At 40.6% G+C, this 19,709-nt stretch overlaps 1 protein-coding gene and 1 pseudogene across 1 annotated transcript; both read left to right on the top strand.

The window, feature by feature from the left end:
• Positions 1 to 861: 861 nt before the first annotated feature.
• nadsyn1 (NAD synthetase 1) lies at positions 862 to 18,705 on the top strand. The gene is made up of 21 exons (XM_041938243.1): positions 862 to 1,127; positions 5,170 to 5,230; positions 5,510 to 5,626; positions 5,966 to 6,019; positions 6,155 to 6,244; positions 6,968 to 7,019; positions 7,151 to 7,239; positions 7,578 to 7,695; positions 7,977 to 8,108; positions 8,406 to 8,477; positions 9,790 to 9,914; positions 10,031 to 10,079; positions 10,209 to 10,311; positions 11,315 to 11,483; positions 12,109 to 12,244; positions 12,697 to 12,803; positions 13,410 to 13,541; positions 15,003 to 15,072; positions 16,827 to 16,955; positions 17,957 to 18,133; positions 18,386 to 18,705. The coding sequence occupies exons 1-21, from the start codon at positions 1,043 to 1,045 to the stop codon at positions 18,419 to 18,421; spliced, it is 2,103 nt and encodes a 700-aa protein (XP_041794177.1). The 5' UTR covers positions 862 to 1,042; the 3' UTR covers positions 18,422 to 18,705.
• On the top strand, positions 15,080 to 16,698 carry LOC121614228 (annotated as a pseudogene).
• Positions 18,706 to 19,709: the final 1,004 nt, after the last annotated feature.

The raw sequence follows: 19,709 nt of genomic DNA, 5'->3' as shown, positions 1-19,709 counted from the left end.
CATGCTGGAGGATGTTGCAGGCAGCAGAACGTTCTCCACAGAGTCTCCAGACTCTGTCACATTATCACATGTGCTCAGTGTGAACCTGCTTTCATCTGTGAAGAGCACAGGGCGCCAGTGGCGAAATTTGGAATTTTGCAATCTTGGTGTTCTCTGGCAAATGCCAAACGTCCTGCACGGTGTTGGGCTGAAAGCACAACCCCCACCTGTGGACATCGGGCCCTCATACCACCCTCATGGAGTCTGTTTCTGACCGTTTAAGCAGACACATGCACATTTGTGGCCTGCTGGAGGTCACTTTGCAGGGCTCTGGCAGTGCTCCTCCTGTTCCTCCTTGCACAAAGGCGGAGGTAGCGGTCCTGCTGCTGGACTGTTGCCCTCCTACGGCCTCCTCCACGTCTCCTGATGTACTGGCCTGTCTCCTGGTAGCGCCTCTATGCTCTGGACACTGCACTGACAGACACAGCAAACCTTCTTGCCACAGCTCGCATTGATGTGCCATCCTGGATGAGCTGCACTACCTGAGCCACTTGTGTGGGTTGTAGACTCATCTCATGCTGCCACTAGATGAAAGCACCGCCAGCATTCAAAAGTGACCAAAATATCAGCCAGAAAGCATATATACACACACACACACACACACACACACACACACACACACACACACACACACAGCTACAGGTATTTAATCAGCGTTTGCATGATGACTGAAGTAATTCATCCATGCTCATGTGGAGGGCAGTAATGTGCTCAAGAGCGTTTAAACTCTCAAAGAATCAGAAGAAGAGGAGGAGGATCCTCGAAGAAGAAGAAGAAGAAGAAGAAGAAGAAGAAGAAGAAGAAGAAGAAGAAGAAGAAGAAGAGTGGGAGGAGGAGCGGCTTCGACATATCCCCAGTTCAGGTCCACACACGTTTAATGACAGCCACACACATAGAAAAGTAGATCTAACGACACAGTAGCTGTATAGTTATAACTGCACAAGCTCAAACCAGTGACACCGACCTTCTGCTTTGTTTAACGACGTTCTCAAACTGCGAGGACATGGGACGGAAAGTTACTCTAGCTACGTGCTCCTTGAATCAGTGGGCTTTGGACTTTGAAGGCAACTTGGAGAGAATACTAAAGAGTAAGTCGGACTATTGCTAGTGCATAGTTGTATATTTTGAGCTATTTCAGCAGTAATATATCACTCAGACTAACTGCTGTGCGGTGTTACAGTGACAGCGATGTAGAGGTGACTCCATTAAGACTGCAAAACCTGTTGTTGGAATATTAACAAGTCAAAATGCAACTGAAGTATTCCAGACACAAACCTTATTCACTGGCAGAGCACATGATCGCATACAATGAGGGAGGTGGATGCATAATCCCAACAGTAAGTCTCCTAATGCAACCCTGATAGTATGGGTGAAATGCAGAGAATGAATTTCCATAACAATAAAATACAATTTAACATCTATCTATCTATCTATCTATCTATCTATCTATCTATCTATCTATCAGGGTTCTATCTATCTGTGTGTGTATACATATAGATATATATTTGAAGTTGTTAAATATTTATTCTGAATGTTAATATCTTTGTACTGTACTGTTTTTGCTGTTAGTATAGAAGAAATCAACATACTGAACAGTTTCATACAAACAGGAGAAAACTTTACAAAGATGAATCTAAATGTTTTTCCAAAATGTGATAATTATTATTATTCTGTTTTCTGAGCTGTTTTGCCACTTCCCACATTTAGTTTTGATGTTTTTCCAGCCGTCTGCTTCATTTAACCTGTGTTTGAAACTCCTGTGTTAGACACAAAGCCACTCTGATGAAAGGTCACTGGTTCAGTTTCCATTTGCACAAATGATTTGTGGGCTGTTTTCCACAGATTTCCAAATCTGAGGATGATAAATCTTATCTGATAATATTATTGACAGGAACTGTTGGCGTAGGAAGAAAACAAAAATCAGCTGAGGTCAGTCATAACTGAGGTTCAGACAACCAAAGGAACTGTAGTAAGGGAACTGGGCCAGCTCTGCAGTCTGGTTTGCGCCGTTAGCTCTTCCATCTTATTTGGGAGAGATCTCACGTTCACCATAATAAGAGATGTATGGATGGTTTATACCGCCTTTTCTTGTCACGGCACTTTGCTCCAGCTCTGCATCCCTGCTTCCTTCTCTTTATTTCTACGGGGATCTCCAGTCTTTCCACTGGGAGGACCTTCATGTTGCACAGTGCTAACGTCTGTGCCCATGTGTAAACAATAGAGGACTTTATAGGAACCAGTATGCTACCCTGTGGCACCCTGTATTCCATGATTCTTGACTCTGAAAGGGTCCCATTAGAGTCAATTACTTAAGTATGATTTCATAGGTAAGACTGCATGTAATTTAGAGTCACACCACTCAAACCAATGGCTCTCTTTCATTAATAAAATGCTGTGATCGACTCTATCAAATGCTTTCTCTAAATCCAGCATCAGCATACCACAAAACTTCACTTTGTCCACTTCTCTTCAAATACGTTCTGATAGATACAGCAAGTCTGTTTTTCTAAAACCTCAAATAAATGCATTTGTCTGGTATTATTCCTTCACCATCTAAAGAGCACTTGGAATGGATACAGGTCTGAGGTTGCTTGGGTCGCATTTGCTTCCTTCTTTATATAATGGAATAACTCTTTCCATTTTTAGCTTATCTACTTGACTGAATAGACGTATTGATTATATTTACAACAAAAGGAGCGATCACTTCTGCAGCATCTGTCAGAAAACTTGCTGTTAACTGATCAAATGCAGTGCCTTTAGATTTTTTTACCAAAAATACCTGAAGGATGTGGAAGGTTTTCAACCAGTTTTTTAGCAGTTGTAGCAAAATTTGAATTCAAGTGTTCAGCCACCTCCTGATTATGACAATATTATGATCACTCAAGCTATAAGTTAGTACTGCACTATTATAAATGTTATCGTTATCTGAAACAAGAATCAGATCAACAATAGTGTCAGTGGTACAGGTAGCACGTGGTCATATATCAGCAGAGTTAGCCCAGAATGTCTGTGTTCAAGTCACTTATAAAATTGCTTCTAAATTTGTGATGTTGTTTGCACAGATGTCCTCCAGCAGTTCACAGTAATCGTTTTGGTCCGGAGGCCTGTAACAAGCTCCAAGTAGTATTGGTTTACCCTTAGAAAAACTATATCCAGCCAAACAGTCTTAATTCTTCATGGTAAATGTCAGCCTGAAAACTGAATCAAGCTTTTACTGACTCACGAACCTCTCCACCATTTCAATTTCTGTCCTTTCTTATGATTGTGTAGTTTTCAAATTCAGTTTTTTGAGTCGTTCACAGAATTGTCAAGCCATGTTTCAGAAAGTGATGAAATATCAAGCTTATTTGAGCTTATACTGCAGCAGCAAGCGAGCAGATTTCATGGCTTTTTGGGAGCAAGCTTAGTAATCCTCGTGATGAGAATATGTTGACGAGGTTCGTGATGTCCTTTGTTAAGACCCGTCAAATCTGTTAAAGGCACAATTTGTGCACCAGTTTAAAAAATATAACCTTAAAATTGCATAATCATGAGTAAATGGATGGACTTTATATACACACTTCTTTCAGACTGCAGCAGGTTGTGCTCCAGGATTTCTCTGGATTTTCTTGCACTAATTTTTTCTCTGTCCTCTCAAGTCTCCCGTGGCTTGCTGCAGGCATCCCCAGAGCATGATGCTTTGTTCTCAATATTGCTTTTTTTCCCCACTCTACCGTAATGCTGTGACTGGATAAAGGAGGAATTTTTATTTTAAGAAGATATGTTCTCAGCTTCCATCGTGGGGAAGGCATGTGCATGGCAGGGTAGCACATTGCTACGATTTTAAAGGTAGATGTGTATGTGAATGTGACAGCTCTGGCTAGCTGACATGATACATGGAAAAGCAGTGGTAATGTTAACAATATAAACTATGCAATGTCAGAGGGAAGCGATGATGATGCTACTTGCAGCTGGTTTTCCAGGTTTTGCTCAGACATTAAATATGTTCAGTTGCTATTGTTTTGGTGAGGCCTCTCACTAAGACCACCAGATCCAGATGCCAAAGCAGGCTTTTGTTCCTTCTTAGCTATTAGCTCGCTCACCATAAAACTTCATAACACTGTCCCTGTTAGAATGTTTGGACACCCAAACACTTTCACTGAGCTTCACAATGGCTCTTCAGAAACCTATAGATGGCGTCATGGAGACTACATCTATGTTTTCTACAGTCTATGGTCCTGACTGTGCTCACTGTGTGTGCTGCCAGTATAGTCCTGATATGACATACGCAGCACAGAAAGCTCAATTACTGCATTGACAAAACCTAGAATACAATATTTCATCTCCTCTTTTTGCCAATGAAGAAAGAGAGATTTTGGTAGTTTTAAATTGTTTAACTACATTTTAGTCATTTTCATATATATACGTATATAGTCACAGTTAGTGTTAAATGAATCTTGTCAGATACTACTGAATTGGAGACACTAATCTTGGGTGCCCACTGAAACGGTGGGTTGAAGGTGTATGTGAAGAAGAATAATTTGTAGCTTCTGGGCAGCAACATCCGTATCTGAAGCATTTTCTGCTGTCATGGCTACAGCTTTATTGGCCAACCATGTGAACACATGCAAGGAATTTAACTTTTTAGTTTCTCTCAGTGAACTTGCAAACTAATAGACATACAACAGAACAACAACGGCAAAGCCTAACAAAGTCAAGTTAATTTATTCATGTCTCCCTATATTACAAATCAAAAACTTGCCACAAGGGGCTTCACAAACTGTACAGCAAAGGACATTCTCTATCCTTAGACCTTTGAATGAGAGGAGAAACAACGGAAGAAACCTCCAAAACCTTCAGTTTGAAACTGTTTGCATAATTCAATTAACAGCTATAAACATGCAGTAACAGTGTGAACTATCTTACCATGAAAAAGCATATAATTTACAGCCCCTTCTAGGACTTTGCACCATACAAAATCCAGGGCTCTGACTAGATCACTAGAGCTAGTAGCTAATTCTGCACTCTGACCTGACCTGGAGGTTTCTGTCTTGAGATGATTTCCCCCCCGGTCAACACACCCAAAGCCAACAATAATTTTTGCCATGAAACAGTAATCCTGCTTGTTTCTCTCTGTGTGTTTCTCTGCAGGTGTTGAGATCGCTAAGGCTCATGGAGCAAAATACAGACTGGGCCCAGAGCTGGAGATATGGTATGATGGGAGAGTATTTCTTATTTTCCAAGACATTTGCTTAGGTTTCACTCTGTCATAAGTATATTCAATTATTAAAATGTCATAGTATGACTATCTTTGCCAAAATTGTGTTTGTTCAAAGCATCGTCTTTAGAACTACTGGACTAACTGTAATAAAACATTGTCAGTGCCTTGTAGCTCGGAGGTTTTAGAAGGTACTAACACTGCCAGAGTTTGGAGGTTTACTTTTCCTTTACTCAGCTGACTTGTCTTTTTTAATTCACTATGTTTTTGCAGCGGGTATGGCTGTGCAGACCACTTCTATGAGTCAGACACGTTGCTCCACAGCTTTCAGGTCCTGAGGAAGCTTCTGGAATCTCCCATCACCCAGGACATCATCTGTGATGTGGGAATGTGGGTACAACTAGTCCAAATCACTATTCACTCTTGTCTGAACATTGAGTATCACATTGTTTTGTGCAGATGTCCTGCTGAATAATTAGTGGCAACATTTGAAAGTTTTTTTCATATCAAAGGCTTCAATAGTCTATAAATCATGAAAAAGTTGTTGTACTGCACAATGCTGCGACTATAAATATTTTCTGTTTGTAATCAGTTTTAATTTTTAAAACAAGTTTAATCAGTCACTGTTCATGGCTGAGAGGAGAGAGAGTTTGTTTCTACCTTAAAAACCTCATCTTGTGCGTCGTTTGATTTGACATTTGATAAGGTGTTTTGGCTTCTGTTCCTCAGGCCCATCATGCATCATAATGTGCGCTACAACTGTCGGGTCCTGTTCCTCAACAGGTATGTCAGCAGTTAGTCCAGTCTGATAAGTGACATGTTTTATTTCATTTCACTGAACAAAATGTTCATTTGGAGCATAATGGTTAGGGTAGGGTTAACCCTATATATGTTTTGCATTTCTCTTCCATTCTTCAGAAAGATCCTGCTGATAAGACCTAAAATGCTGATGGCCAACTACGGGAACTACAGAGAGATGCGCTGGTTCTCACCATGGAACCAGCTGAGGTCGGTCATCACTCAGAGGTCAACCATAGCGTGTGCTACTGATACTGCTCTATACTAGACACACATACAATAAAAGTAGGAACGTCTGAGTTAGAATAGTGTTCAAGAGTGCAATTATAAACACAAAGTTGTAAAGAAGGATTAACAAGTAGATGAGTTTCTGTGTTCGGCTGGTGAAGTTTAATGTCTCTGACCACCTCTGTAGTCTCATTTAGCCACATGTTAGCAACTGCCTTTTTCAAGATACATACAAGCTTCAAAATTCATCAGAGGGTATTTTCTGACATATTTTATGTTGTAGAACAAAACATGAAAACCTCTAAAGGTTTTGTTAACTACAGACCTTATTTCAGTCATCTAACCAAAAACCTGTCAGCTAGGTTTTATTCATATTTGGGACCCTGATCAAACCTTAATATTAGGACACAGCTAACTAACTTCTACTAAAACCACACAAGTTAAAAACGCAAGGTACACTTAAATATGTATGACCATATTAGAGTTGGTGAATGAGGACTGTATTGTTTTTTGTTTTTTTTACTTTAGGAGAAGCTAAGCTACCAGTATCCCTATGATTGAGGTCTTTGAGCTAAGATAGGTTAGCATACTTCCCAAAATGCTGGAAGTGTTTCTATGAGGCCAAGACACAAGGCCAAATGTTCTTACCACTGTTTCACTTGGTAATGGTAAGAAAGCTCTTGTCTTTTTGTTTGTTTCTTCAAGGCAAGTGGAGGAGTATTTCCTGCCCAGAATGATCCAGGAGGTAACAGGGCAGGTAAACCCCCCCCTGTCATCATCATCATCATCTGTGTTTAGCTGAGACTTTGATCAGTTACAAGAAACCCAAGCTTAAACCAAGGAAACATGAATTGGGAGAAGGCTAATTCTGTTCCCTCTGTTCATCAGGATACAGTCCCATTCGGTGACTGTGTACTGTCCACAAAGGACACCTGCATCGGCAGTGAGATATGCGCCGAGCTCTGGAACCCCAGAAGGTAGAGCAACAGAGGACTGTACAAGGCAGATGTGTCCAGATTTTTTCCCTCGGAGGGCCAAAACTGAGACTTAGTGGTGGGCCCTGGGCTAAAAGCAAACACTTACTCTGTTGTATTGTTAAGATACAAAGAGACAATGATTGATTGATTTTTACAGTGATTTATAGTACAATTTATTTTAAATAATTTTTCTTTTCTTTTTTTGCTACAAGCATCGTGCAGGCCAAATTGAACCTTATATTCAAAGTTGGTCCGCGGGCCCCGCTTGCCATGGTAAAAGAATTGTATGGTGAAACAAACCTAATTCCTGAAGGCTGAATCCTGTGTCTTTTCCTCAGCCCCCATATTCAGATGGGTCTGGATGGGGTTGAAATCTTTACTAATTCGTCTGCCAGTCACCACGAGCTTCGCAAAGCTGACCAAAGAGTCAACTTAGTGAAGTCAGCCACCATCAAGGTATACTTTAACTAGGAGTCCTTAAATATTTGCTGGTCTGTTCATGTACAACCATCTAAAATGTGTGATTTTCTGTAGTACAAACATATGAATGTTGTTTAAGACTGTGTAGAACACAAAAAGTGGTCTGGAGTTCAAGGCAGAGATCACTAGAGGGCAGTGTTGTACAACAAATACAGGGCGTAGTACCACCATAACGTCCTTGTTTTTAGCACATTTTGGGCTTTGAGTATGCAATAGTTTGACTGACTGCATTCAGTATATTAATGGTGTTGTTCCAGAGTGGAGGTATCTACCTGTATGCCAACCAGAGGGGCTGCGATGGAGACCGTGTCTACTACGACGGTTGTGCCATGGTGGCCATCAACGGAGACATTGTGGCACAGGGAGCACAGTTCTCCCTTAATGATGTGGTATGGACGTGAAAAGAACCAGACCCAGCTCAAAACATTCCTGCAAATAAGTCTTCACGCAGTTGAAAATCATAAATGATGAGGAGTGTAGTACTTTTTGTGTATAAAGGTTTCCTGTGTGTCCAGGTGTATGGGGTTAGTGTTGAGAGACAGGTGGAGCAGAAAGACAGCAGGCAGATAACATTCCTGAGCCACACGAGAGCCAGACTGATCCGTGTGTGTGTGTGTGTGTGTGTGTGTGTGTGTGTGTGCGCGCGTGTGTGTGTGTGTGTGTGTGTGTGTGTGTGTGTGTTGTAGGAGGTGATTACAGCCACTCTTGACCTTGAGGATGTGCGTGGCTACAGAGGAGAAGTATGCCAGCCAAATCTGGTGAGAAAGCAACACCTTCCACCCTTTGTAATGTATGAAGATGCCAAATGATGGCTTATTGGTTTTTGTATTGCTTTTAATCATTATAGCTTTCTGTCATTTTGAAAGCTCAGTAATTATCAATCACAATGCATGCTAACATGCCAAACTAAGATGGTGAACATGGCACACACTATACCTGCCATATATCAGGATGGTAACATTGTCATTGTGAGCAGGCCTGATGTTTGTGTGTTACATATTACAGCCAGTGAGACTGGAACAGAGCTCGCTCTAGGTCGTGCTCTCATAATGAGGTGCCTCTCTTTGCAGACCTGTGAGCTGGTCTGCTGGTCTTGAGATGCAAATCTAAAAAGTCCTGAGTTAGGCATATGTCAGATCTCTGCTGTTAGAGGTCAAGCCTCAAGTCATGGTTTAACTGGAAATGAAGAGAAGTGAGTCAGGACAAAAGAGTTCAGTACTGCTCAAATGGAGAAAATAACTTAAACATTTCCTGATTGCTAATAGTTTCACCATAACAACTTCACAAAGTGACAATATGCCAGATGTTGTGTTTACAGCCTGTTGCTCCCAAGTAACAAAAATTCATTAATGCAGCTTTAAGTAATTAGGAGTATAAGTATTGAAGAGGAGTATTTTAGACCCTTTTTGCTCATTGTTTTGATTTTTTGTCGTGCAAAATCAACTATTTCAGTAGCAGCAGGAAGCTGTTATTAGCAATAAAAAAATCTGATACTGATTCTTCCTGCCCACCAAAACACCAGACACATAAAGTTAGTGACCGGCCAGTGAAGAAACATCTAGCAAGCTTCAACCAAGACACTTATCTGAGTTGTTGGAGATGAAAACAGAACTGAATATTGGATTTACATTAATCCAGTGGACACAGACATGACTTCAATTCAATGTCATGTTGCTCTGTATCTGCTGGATGTGTAAAGAGGCAACTTGCTAACAACTGTTAACCTCATAATATATGTCAGACAGTGTGTGTTTAACCTCCTATGCTGCCCCCAGGTTGCCAAAAAAATGAATGAACGTAGCCTTCAGCAAATCTTTTGTTCTCAGATTGTTTCCTTCTGAACATGTAGTCATACTTAAAATTCATATTCCATTTCATTATCTTTACTTTTTACTCATGCACAATTCATGTACAAATGAACTGTGGCTAACCACTAACCTGTCAACCTAGTGTTTGAAGAAATGTTGGCAGTTAAAAAGACCCATCATCATTTCCTGATCAGTCTGGTAGTTTTGAGTATGTGTGACTTTGTCTCTCCTTCTCCTCTCACTCTCTTACTCGCTGTTGTAGGAAAGTGAACCTAAACCCTGCCACAGGGTCAAAGCTGACTTCTCTTTATCTGATGGTGATGATACCTGTCTCCCAACCCACCAGCCAATAACATGGCACTTTCATACACCAGAGGAAGAGATCAGGTAAATACATTTCATTTGGTATAAAATATGTATCGTTTTTAGCTCTTGAAAGGGGCTAGTTAGATATATACTCCATGCAGAAGTCCATTGAACAGCAGCTGACATGTGTTGCTCAGTCTAGGGCCGGCCTGCTGGCTGTGGGACTACCTAAGGAGAAGTGGACAGGTGAGGAAGAACAAGGACATTGAGAATCAGTTGGATTATTAGGCCTTAGAAATAACTGAAATGAATTAATCAGATATTGACTTTGTGAACTCACTTCGGTGTTTGTGAATGTTCTGATTTTTGTTCCAGGCTGGTTTTCTGTTGCCTTTGAGTGGAGGTGTGGACAGCTCGTCCACCGCCTGTATTGTCCACTCTATGTGTGTGCTGCTCTGCCAGGCTATAGAGGATGGCAGTGAGTATGATTCACTTTGCTTTAATTTCAATTTATTTCAATTTCAATTGAGATTTAATTTTCAATTTATTGTAAACACACAAATTCTCTCTATGTGACTATTGATACATGTTCATGTAAAGGATAAGTTGCAGTAAACCTGGCAATATTCTATATTTTCCATATTCTCAACACATCCCATGTGCACACTCAAACCAACACTGAATGTATCTACTAACAAATACTGTGTGTGTATCAAATCCTGATATCTCTTAATCCTCTGTGCCATAGAGCTCCATTGCTGTCAGAAAACTATTAAAAACACATCAGTGAGCCTCACTGTTGGCTGACATATTGATTCATCTCCATGAGCGCACACACTGTAGTTTATTTTGACTCAGTCTGACATACACCATCCTGTTGCCCTGCACACTCACTAAAGCACCAAATGTGGATTAATGGCTGCTGAAAAAATTCTTCCCCAACAAATGCAGTATTTCCTCCAGTTTGAGTAACATTTGCTAAAAACTACCAGGCCAGCTGTTACAGACAGACGGGGTAGGGCCAGAAAGTATTGAGAGAATTCTGAACACACTATGGTTTTAGTCTAAAAAAGTTGAGATGCTTTGTGAATCATAAATAAAAACAGAATGCAATCATTTGTAAATGAACAATGTTCACCAACAATGGTTCTATGAAGCATTCCTGAGTCCATGCAGTAATCTCCTTTATACAGTCATGTGTTCACAAAGTCACAAAAGTCACAAAATCACATTCTGTTTAATTTTTGTTTTACACAGCATTCAAGCTTTTTTGGTATCAGGTCAATATATGTTGGCAACTGTTAGCATGGCAGAGAAGTAGGGAAACAGAACGACAGGATACAACAGGAGTTGAATTACAGCTCTAAGTTCCTGCCTGACACACACACCTTCCTCTGCACTTTCCTGTCTTTCCTGTTCCAAAAAGTCTACTTTTCTTTTCCCCTCTTTCCTGTCTATCTATGTCTCTGTCCATCTCTCAGACAGCCAGGTACTAGAGGATGTTCGCAGAGTGGTAGGAGATGACTCATACCGTCCTCAGCACCCAAGAGAGCTGTGTGGTCGCATCTTCACCACCTGCTACATGGGAAGTGAAAACTCTACAGAGGACACATGCAGCAGGGCCAAAGGCCTGGCCAATCAGATCGGCAGGTAGGCAGGATTCAATCTGAAGAGTTTTTATTTAAGGAGATGAAATGCAATGCACTGTATAAAGTAGCACGCAAATGGTGAAGTGTTTGAGGATTAAATGGTAAAGGAGAGTACCATGTATTGCATCTGTGCATGCACAGATTGTGTAAAATCAAAGTTTAATAATGGGTTAAAATTAGGTAGCTGCTGATGTCACCCTCAACAGGTTATAGGATGATGTTGGTTTCAGTATCAAATGAGCACTGCAATAATACAAATGCATGCTAATGATAATAACACAGTCACAATTATGATGCTAGACTGTCATATGAAAAAAATGAAGACATATTGTAAAGGTATATGAATTACCATATGCAGAAGGTAAAAATGAAAACATAGTTAGCAAAAAAAAATTACTATGGCATGTATAAACGGGTTTATTTATATTTGAAAAATATAATGGAAATCTAAAATGATAGGCTTTCATAAGGAATGAGGGATGTCTGTTTGCGTTGTTCTCTTTAGTTCAGAGTCGTGTGGATGAATAACACATTAGTGCATATTATTTTCTGTAGGGTTAGTCTCCTTAGAGTTACTTTGTAATAAAAATGTTTTCACCCTTTGTCATTTATCTCTTGGTTTGCAGCACACACATGAATATTAACATAGACGTGGCAGTGAAAGGCCTTCTGGGTATCTTCTCAGTAGTTACTGGAAGGTGGCCTCAGTTTCGCGCCAATGGAGGAAGCCACAGAGAAAACCTGGCCCTGCAGAATGTGCAGGTTAGACACTCTCTCACTCTCTGCCTGTATCTTTGTTCTGTCATCATAATGGATTCATCGTCACAACGGTTACCTCTCATTTGTCTTTGTCTTGATTTTTTCTGTGACCAGTTACTTTTTACTCTTGGTCTCTGTCACCGCACGTTCTGACAGTTAGACCACAGTATTCACACTGATGCTTCAGTAACACAAATGTGACAGCAAAGTAGTTTTTCTCTGTGCCGCAGGTGATTTGATATGCACCTCTTGTGTGTGTGTGTGTCTGTGTGTGTCTGTGTGTGTCTGTGTGTGTCTGTGTCTGTGTGTGTCTATGTGTGTCTGTGTGTGTCTGTGTCTATGTGTGTGTCTGTGTGTGTCTGTGTGTGTCTATGTGTGTCTGTGTGTGTCTATGTGTGTCTGTGTGTGTCTGTGTGTGTCTGTGTGTGTCTATGTGTGTCTGTGTGTTTTGCCAGGCTCGGGTCAGGATGGTCCTGGCATACCTTTTTGCCCAGCTGAGTCTGTGGGCCCGGGGGAAGCCAGGTGGATTGCTGGTGCTGGGCTCAGCCAACGTAGATGAGAGGTATCACTGGAGCTATTACTACTGCATACTTGTCTGTGATATTTCATATTTCTTTCTAAAATATATTCTATGACTGCAGATGTTTCATAGGGAAATAGATGTGCCTCAGTAGTGAGGTGACCCCTTCACACTGTGTGATTTTGTGTGTCTGAGATGAATGTTGCCTGTAGTGAGAGGAACAAAGTTAAATCTTTTGTCTTCAATCGTTGTACAGTCATCATTGTGGTAACTTCTATAAAATCCTATCTCATAGAATTATAAACTTCTGAGCAGTGTTTGTTTGTTGCTATTTTTTGGTGGCCAAACTTGACAAACTCTGAGTTTGAAGGTTTCTGTGACTCAAACTGGCCCTCCTTTGTATCGTTTTTCTTTCACTCACCACATCCTCCTACCACTACAGCCCCTTGTCTTTGTTAACGTAGTGCTGCTTTCGGTTTCAGCACCTTGTAACAGTTTTTAGCTTGTGGCTATTCAACAAAAAACAATACAGTAACCGTTCTGTGTACTGGCAAAAATCCAGTCACAAATTATTGTTAATGTAGCTAAAGCAGTGCAGATACCAAAAGATAAATGTTCTTATTCTTCATCAAACATCTTCATGCTCAGTCTGACAGGATATTTCACCAAGTATGACTGCTCCAGTGCTGACATCAACCCAATAGGTGGCATCAGCAAGACGGACCTGAAGAGCTTCCTGCTTTACTGTGTTGAGCAGTTCCAGCTCACCACTCTGAGAGGGTAAGTTCAGCTGACGGACTGTTCAACTGCTGGATAATCTACCTGTTAGTATTGAGAAAACAGACTCAAAAGACTGAAACAGAAAGCTGCTGAAAGCTAGCTCCAGTATTTTACAGAAAGGGTGAGCCTTCTGAAGTAGAAGTTAAATTAATGGGAAATATGGCACAAACACCAGAACCACCAATGGGGGATAGAGGGTTTAATGGTCTTGGCCATGATTTCATACAGATTTTCATTTAGTATATTTTACTTTTAAATACTGGACAATGATAGTACATTTAAACTTATACAACCCGATTCCATAAAAGCTGGGATGGTTTGTAAAATGTAATGACTTGCAAATCCTGTATATATATATAAAAACAGTTGGCCAACAAAAATAAGCTCAAATGACATGTTTTGCGTCTCATAGACAAGCTTACTGATTCTCTGACAACTCCAGAGTTACCTCCTGTAGTCTGACCAGTTCACTGCTGTTGGCTCCAGGTAAAGGCCAGCTGGGGAGCAGAGAGGTTTGATGGTGGGTCTGTGGGGTAGAGAGGATGGCTTTGGAGAATAATCTGATTCTGTCGAATGGGTGAAGTATGAATTACTGACTTTTTGGCCTGTCCAATGTCTAGACTCTGAGAAAACCTGGTATGAAGAATATTGCTCTTAGCTACACTTATCCACATGTTCCAGAGCCCTCTTGAACATTTCAAAAACCATTGTTGGTAAACACATATTGTCATTCAGTCTACAAATGCAAGTTAAAACTGCCATGCAAATGAAAAACCATATATATATATATATATATATAACATCCAGAAGTACTGCTGACTTCTCTGAGCCCAAGGATACCTCTGTACTTCGCTCTACTTCAGCCTTCCCTCGACCCTGAGGAGATAAAGAAGATTATTGCAGTGACAGTTGTCTGGAAGTTTCTCCCATCACCATCCAGGATCTCTGCAGCTCAGCCACAGTGACCATCGGGTTCTTGGTCCTCTTTCTTACCAAGGCCCTTCTTACCCCGATTGCACAGTTTGACTGGCTGGAAAGCCTCTGAAGAGTCCTGGTTGTTCTGTCCTGACTACTGCATTAAGCCATATTATGGCAAGATTCACTTAACTAAGTAAGGAGAATGGTCAAACTGCTGCAAAGAAACCAATACTAAGGAAGAGCAACAAGAAGAAGAAGGGGCCAAGGCTTGGGCCAAGAAATACAAGGAGTAGATAGTAGACCAGTCCAAAACTGTAATTTGGTTGGAAAATTTTGAGATATTTGGTTCCAGTCACTGTGTCTTTGTGAGACTCAGAGAAAGTGAATGGATGGTATCTGCATGTGAGGTCCCACCATGAAGCATGGAGGAGGAGGTGTGATGGCGTGGGGGTGCTTTGCTGGTGACATTGTTTACAGTTGATTGAAAATTGAAGGCACACTTAATTAATAGATGAGTAACATTCAATATAACATTCCATTTAGCATCCTGGCTGCTCCACCCACAGCTGAGCTGGAGCCACTGACAGATGGAGAGGTGTCGCAAACAGATGAGGTAAGAAATGGAAATATATCTGTAGACCTTGTTAACCCAATTATTTAGTTGGAAGCCCAAGAACAAACCGGAGAACTCTCCAGTTCACAGATGTAGAATTAATTTAGGTCACACAGGTAAAGTAAGGCAGCGCTGGCTTGGAGTAACCGGAGTAACAGAGCTCTACAGGATCTCTGTCAGAAGGAGCCCCGATTTCCGGGTGTGGTTCAAAGTTATCTTTCTGGGCTGGGACTGCCCCGTACAGAGGTTGGACTTGCATTATTGCTCACTTTTTGTTCTTAGTTGCACCTTTATTAGTGGCACGAGGCAACACAAGAGCCACTCGCCTCTATAGCTCAAAGGGCTAACCAACGGAGGGAAAACCACCCTCACCAACAGACTGATCAAGAACCTGCCCAACTGTTGTGTGGTTCATCAGGATGACTTCTTCAAGCCCCAAGATCAGATTGAAGTTGTTGAAGATGGCTTTAAGCAGTACCATGTCATCACTGCTCTGGACTTGGCCGCCATGATGAGTACGATCTATGCATGGTTGGACAACCCGGTGAAGTTTGAGAAGTCTCATGGCGTTAATAACACCCTGGACACTGAGATCGTCCCAAAGTCTGACCATAAGGAGGAAGAGGAGACTCACATCCTCATTGTGGAGGGCTTCCTGCTCTATACCTACAGACCTTTGATCGACGTGCTGAACCAACTTTATTTCCATCCCATACGAAGAATGCAAAAAGAGGAGGTGCTCTAGGAACCACACGGTGCCAGACCCCCCCCGGCCTGTTTGATGGCCACGTCTGGCCCATGTACCTGAAACACAAGAACAATCAAAAAGCTATAGAAGCGAGTATTATTGTTTTCCCACGCGTTTTTTCTTCCCATTTTTCATCTTCCACCATTTTTCATCTTCCGCCAGAATTCCGGCGCGTAACTAGTCCCACAGCTTTGAGAAAACCCTCGCACACTATATATCAAAACGTGTGGCTTGATCGGGAATGGTGTCTTTTATAGCTCTTTCGTCAATAATTCGCAAAGTTATACGCAAAAAACTGCGAAGAATTTCCCATAAGAAATGAATGGGAAATTTCCTCAAATTTCAGCCTTTTACAAGTTTCTGCTGCTTCGCCATACTTTCTCCTAGAGACTTCATTCAAACTTTAAAACGTAGATAATTTTGTCGGCTCAAAATGAACCTGGGCACATTTTTTGATCACATTGTTGATAAAATGAGAACAACCAGTAAGTTTCATGAGTTCACTGAAAAAGTACGACTAAAGTGAACAAAGCAAAAGTCAATTGTAACAGCCTCTTAACAGAATTACAATAAAAAGAACCAAACAGTGATCTCATTGTGAGCTAGTATCACTGACCCTATAATCAGGATTTGTTTTCAGATAGAAGGCCCTTACTACAGCGTAACTGCAGCCCATTTCATCATCTGCCCTGTGTTATGTTATCCAAAATCAAACCTTCTGTAAAAAAAAATAAAACAGCGTTACGGTAGAATGAAATGGCAGTCTGAGTCTGATGCTACATTTTTTTCTTAGAAAAATGAAATCACTGACAAGCACATGTGAAATTAATATAACCTTAATTCCCCTAGAGAAATCTATCCTATCCAAATGGAGCTAAGTTGAACGCTAGCGTTGGTTCACCCAAAAGACTTAACCTGAAAGACTCTATGACTAGCAGCTCATTTACTCTGCATATGGGATCATGGTGTTTGCTATCTGTAACCATCACTATACCTCCCTCCCCAGGCAGACATGGGGATGACCTACTCTGAGTTATCTGTGATTGGTCGACTGAGGAAGATCTCCAAGTGTGGCCCCTTCAGTATGTTCTGTAAACTTATTCACGTGTGGAAGGATGCACTCTCTCCCATGGAGGTCAGTTAACCGCCAGATGAATGACCTGGTGTCCTGTGTTTTTATCAAAATCAAAATCAACAAAGTAAACCAGCTTGTTTTCTGTGGGGAAATTAAGGAGTTTAGCTTACATGTATTTAGATATTACTCGCATACTTAACATTACTCAATAATATATAAATATACTGTAATGATTGCATGTAAGTGTCTTTATAACAATATGTATTGAGAATGGCTTCATACAGCAGCTGATCCTTTCTGGTAACACTGACAAACTTGGTTTGGTTTGTTATGTCTACAGTGTAATATGGCAGAATGAAACAAAGCTAAAAAATACTAATACTAAACTGAAGGCACATCAGACAATGCTTGAGGTCGGTCTTATAACTGAGAACTAACACATTAATGTTTCACAGACTGACAGGACGAGTTGCTAATCAGCTCTGAAGCACAGGTTCAGATTCAGATCTTTCAAAGTGAGGAGCTTCAAATGATGGTCATGTTATCTTAGTTTGGTGAGAGATTTCAGTAAACTGTTCAGTGACTGTTGTTTACAGCTGAAAGGCTACCGGTGAGCAACCTGTCTGGAATTAATATGAGGCAATCGTTACATCATTTATCTGGAGCAAGATCTTTTCTATTTCCAAACATCAGAGTTACTCAGAGTGGTTTGTCTTCTTTGACACAATCGTCTTTGGTCAACCATAAGTAGTTCAGACACTGGCATGCAGAGTGTATCAACTAGACCACAAACAAAAGGCAGAACAGTCACCAGCTAAAACGTCACCTCCTGCAGGTTGCTATGACACTGCTGAAATCACTGCTGTTAAGATTTAAAAACTACACAGTTTCAACATGAGAACAACAAACCCGTCAGCTCTCGATTATCTTTGGACATTTGACAGTTTTTTGCCAAATTGATGTTCTAAAATGAAAATTTGTCTTTTGGACACTGGTAAAAAATACTGTGATTGAATAAGACTTTTCTCTAAAAATAACAGCACGCTGTCATCTTTCTTCAGGTGGCCCAGAAGGTGAAACACTTCTTTCGGATGTACTCAGTGAACCGGCACAAGATGACCACGGTGACACCCTCCTACCATGCTGAGAGCTACAGTCCTGACGACAACCGCTTTGACCTGCGTCCTTTCCTCTACAACACACGCTGGGTCTGGCAGTTCAGGTGCATCGACAACCAGGTAGCAATCAATGCATAAGGCAGAAGCTTTGTTTCACTGTATGTTTGAATGATACAGGGTACACAGAAATAACTAAATAAAATCTAAAACCTGACACAGAAAAGGACAATAACGTAGACATACAGGAATGAAGTGTGGTCAATATGATCTATCCATATACTCTATAATATGAGACAAACAATGGTGACTTTTATTGTGGGCTAAATAAATATCTTTAAATAGTTGTTTTTCTTTTTCATTTCATTTCCACAGGTGTGCCAGATGGAAGCAAATACCCCAAAGCAATAGGAACCTGCAGTCTTCATTGTCCAGTGAAAATCCATCAGAACTGTAACGGATCAAATATTGTTGATGATTTTGCACAGATGGAATTAAAGCCACATACTTTGTATTGTGCTTGCAAGCACACAGTAAAATAGGGGAAATAATACTTTAGATATAGAGCCTTTGTTCTACCTCAAAACATTAACAAAAAGCTATAATTCATATTTCTGCTCTTAAAAGACCAAAATGATACAGTTACTGTACAGTACTGATGAAGTAGGTAGAAGATTTGCTGGAAATAAAGTGATTTGAACATGTGTTGCTTCTGTGTGGTGCTTATATAATTGTCGACTCACAGAACATTGTGTGACATATTAACTCGTAAGTCAAATCATAACCTTTTAAGTCAAAATCGTGACTTTCCATGAACATTTTTACTTTTAATGTCAGATTATGAGATAATATAAATGAAAAGGTAGCAAAGTCGAAATTGTTGCTCTTTATTAGTACCAAGATGGTTAGTTGCTTATTCAATCAGATGATTACATGGAAAATGTAGAATAATGGTAGAAATTAATTGTTTATGTCATTGTTTGATCAAAAATGCCAAACATTCTCTGAATTTAGCTCCTCAAACGTGAGAATGTACTGTCAGTGTTTTATATAACTGCCGATTGAATATTTTGTGGTTTTGGAGTATTTGTCAGATAAAATCAGTAATTTGAGGATGTCTGGGAATTTGTGTTGGGCACTTATGTTTTCTGACCAGTTAGAGACTAAACTGCGAATTGATTCAAAACTGTCATCTACAGATCAATCGATGACGCAGAATCATTGGTTGTAGACTTGCGTTTAATGTCAAACTTATGACAGAAGTCAAATTCTTGGTCAATTTCAAAGATTTACTGATTTACTAAGTGAAAATTATGAGCAAAGTTTGACGCGATCTCATGATTCTGACGGAAAAACACTGATTTAATATACCACTGTGACGTGATGATGACTGTAAAAGTCAGTTTCGAGTCATTATTGTGACTTAGACCGAGCGTGAGCTGTTATTGTATTATTATTATTATTGTTGTTGTTGTTGTTGTTGTTGTTGTTGTTGTTGTTGTTGTTGTTGTCAGAAGTGAGCAGCAGCGCTCACGCACAGGAAGAAACGCGTGTTATTCCTGGACTGGACCCAGGTCTGGGCTCTGGACCTGCAGCTCCTGTACGTGCACTTTGATGGGAGCTGGTTGAAACCTTTTCCTGTGAGGCTGTCTTTCCTGTAGCTGCTGTGGGGCCCACTCGGCTCTCCATATGAGTTGAA

The sequence above is a fragment of the Chelmon rostratus genome, chromosome 1, assembly GCF_017976325.1.
Source record: "Chelmon rostratus isolate fCheRos1 chromosome 1, fCheRos1.pri, whole genome shotgun sequence".
In the NCBI taxonomy this organism is placed as follows: Eukaryota; Metazoa; Chordata; class Actinopteri; order Chaetodontiformes; family Chaetodontidae; genus Chelmon; species Chelmon rostratus.
This window is presented reverse-complemented; position numbering and strand designations above follow the sequence as displayed.

Excerpts from the sequence above, each read along its gene's own strand:
- nadsyn1 (XM_041938243.1), top strand. The coding sequence starts at position 1,043 with ATGGGACGGAAAGTTACTCTAGCTACGTGCTCCTTGAATCAGTGGGCT. Across the intron at positions 5,231-5,509 it reads GGCCCAGAGCTGGAGATATG|CGGGTATGGCTGTGCAGACC; the intron begins GTATGATGGGAG and ends ATGTTTTTGCAG. Across the intron at positions 15,073-16,826 it reads AGGTGTCGCAAACAGATGAG|GCAGACATGGGGATGACCTA; the intron begins GTAAGAAATGGA and ends CTCCCTCCCCAG.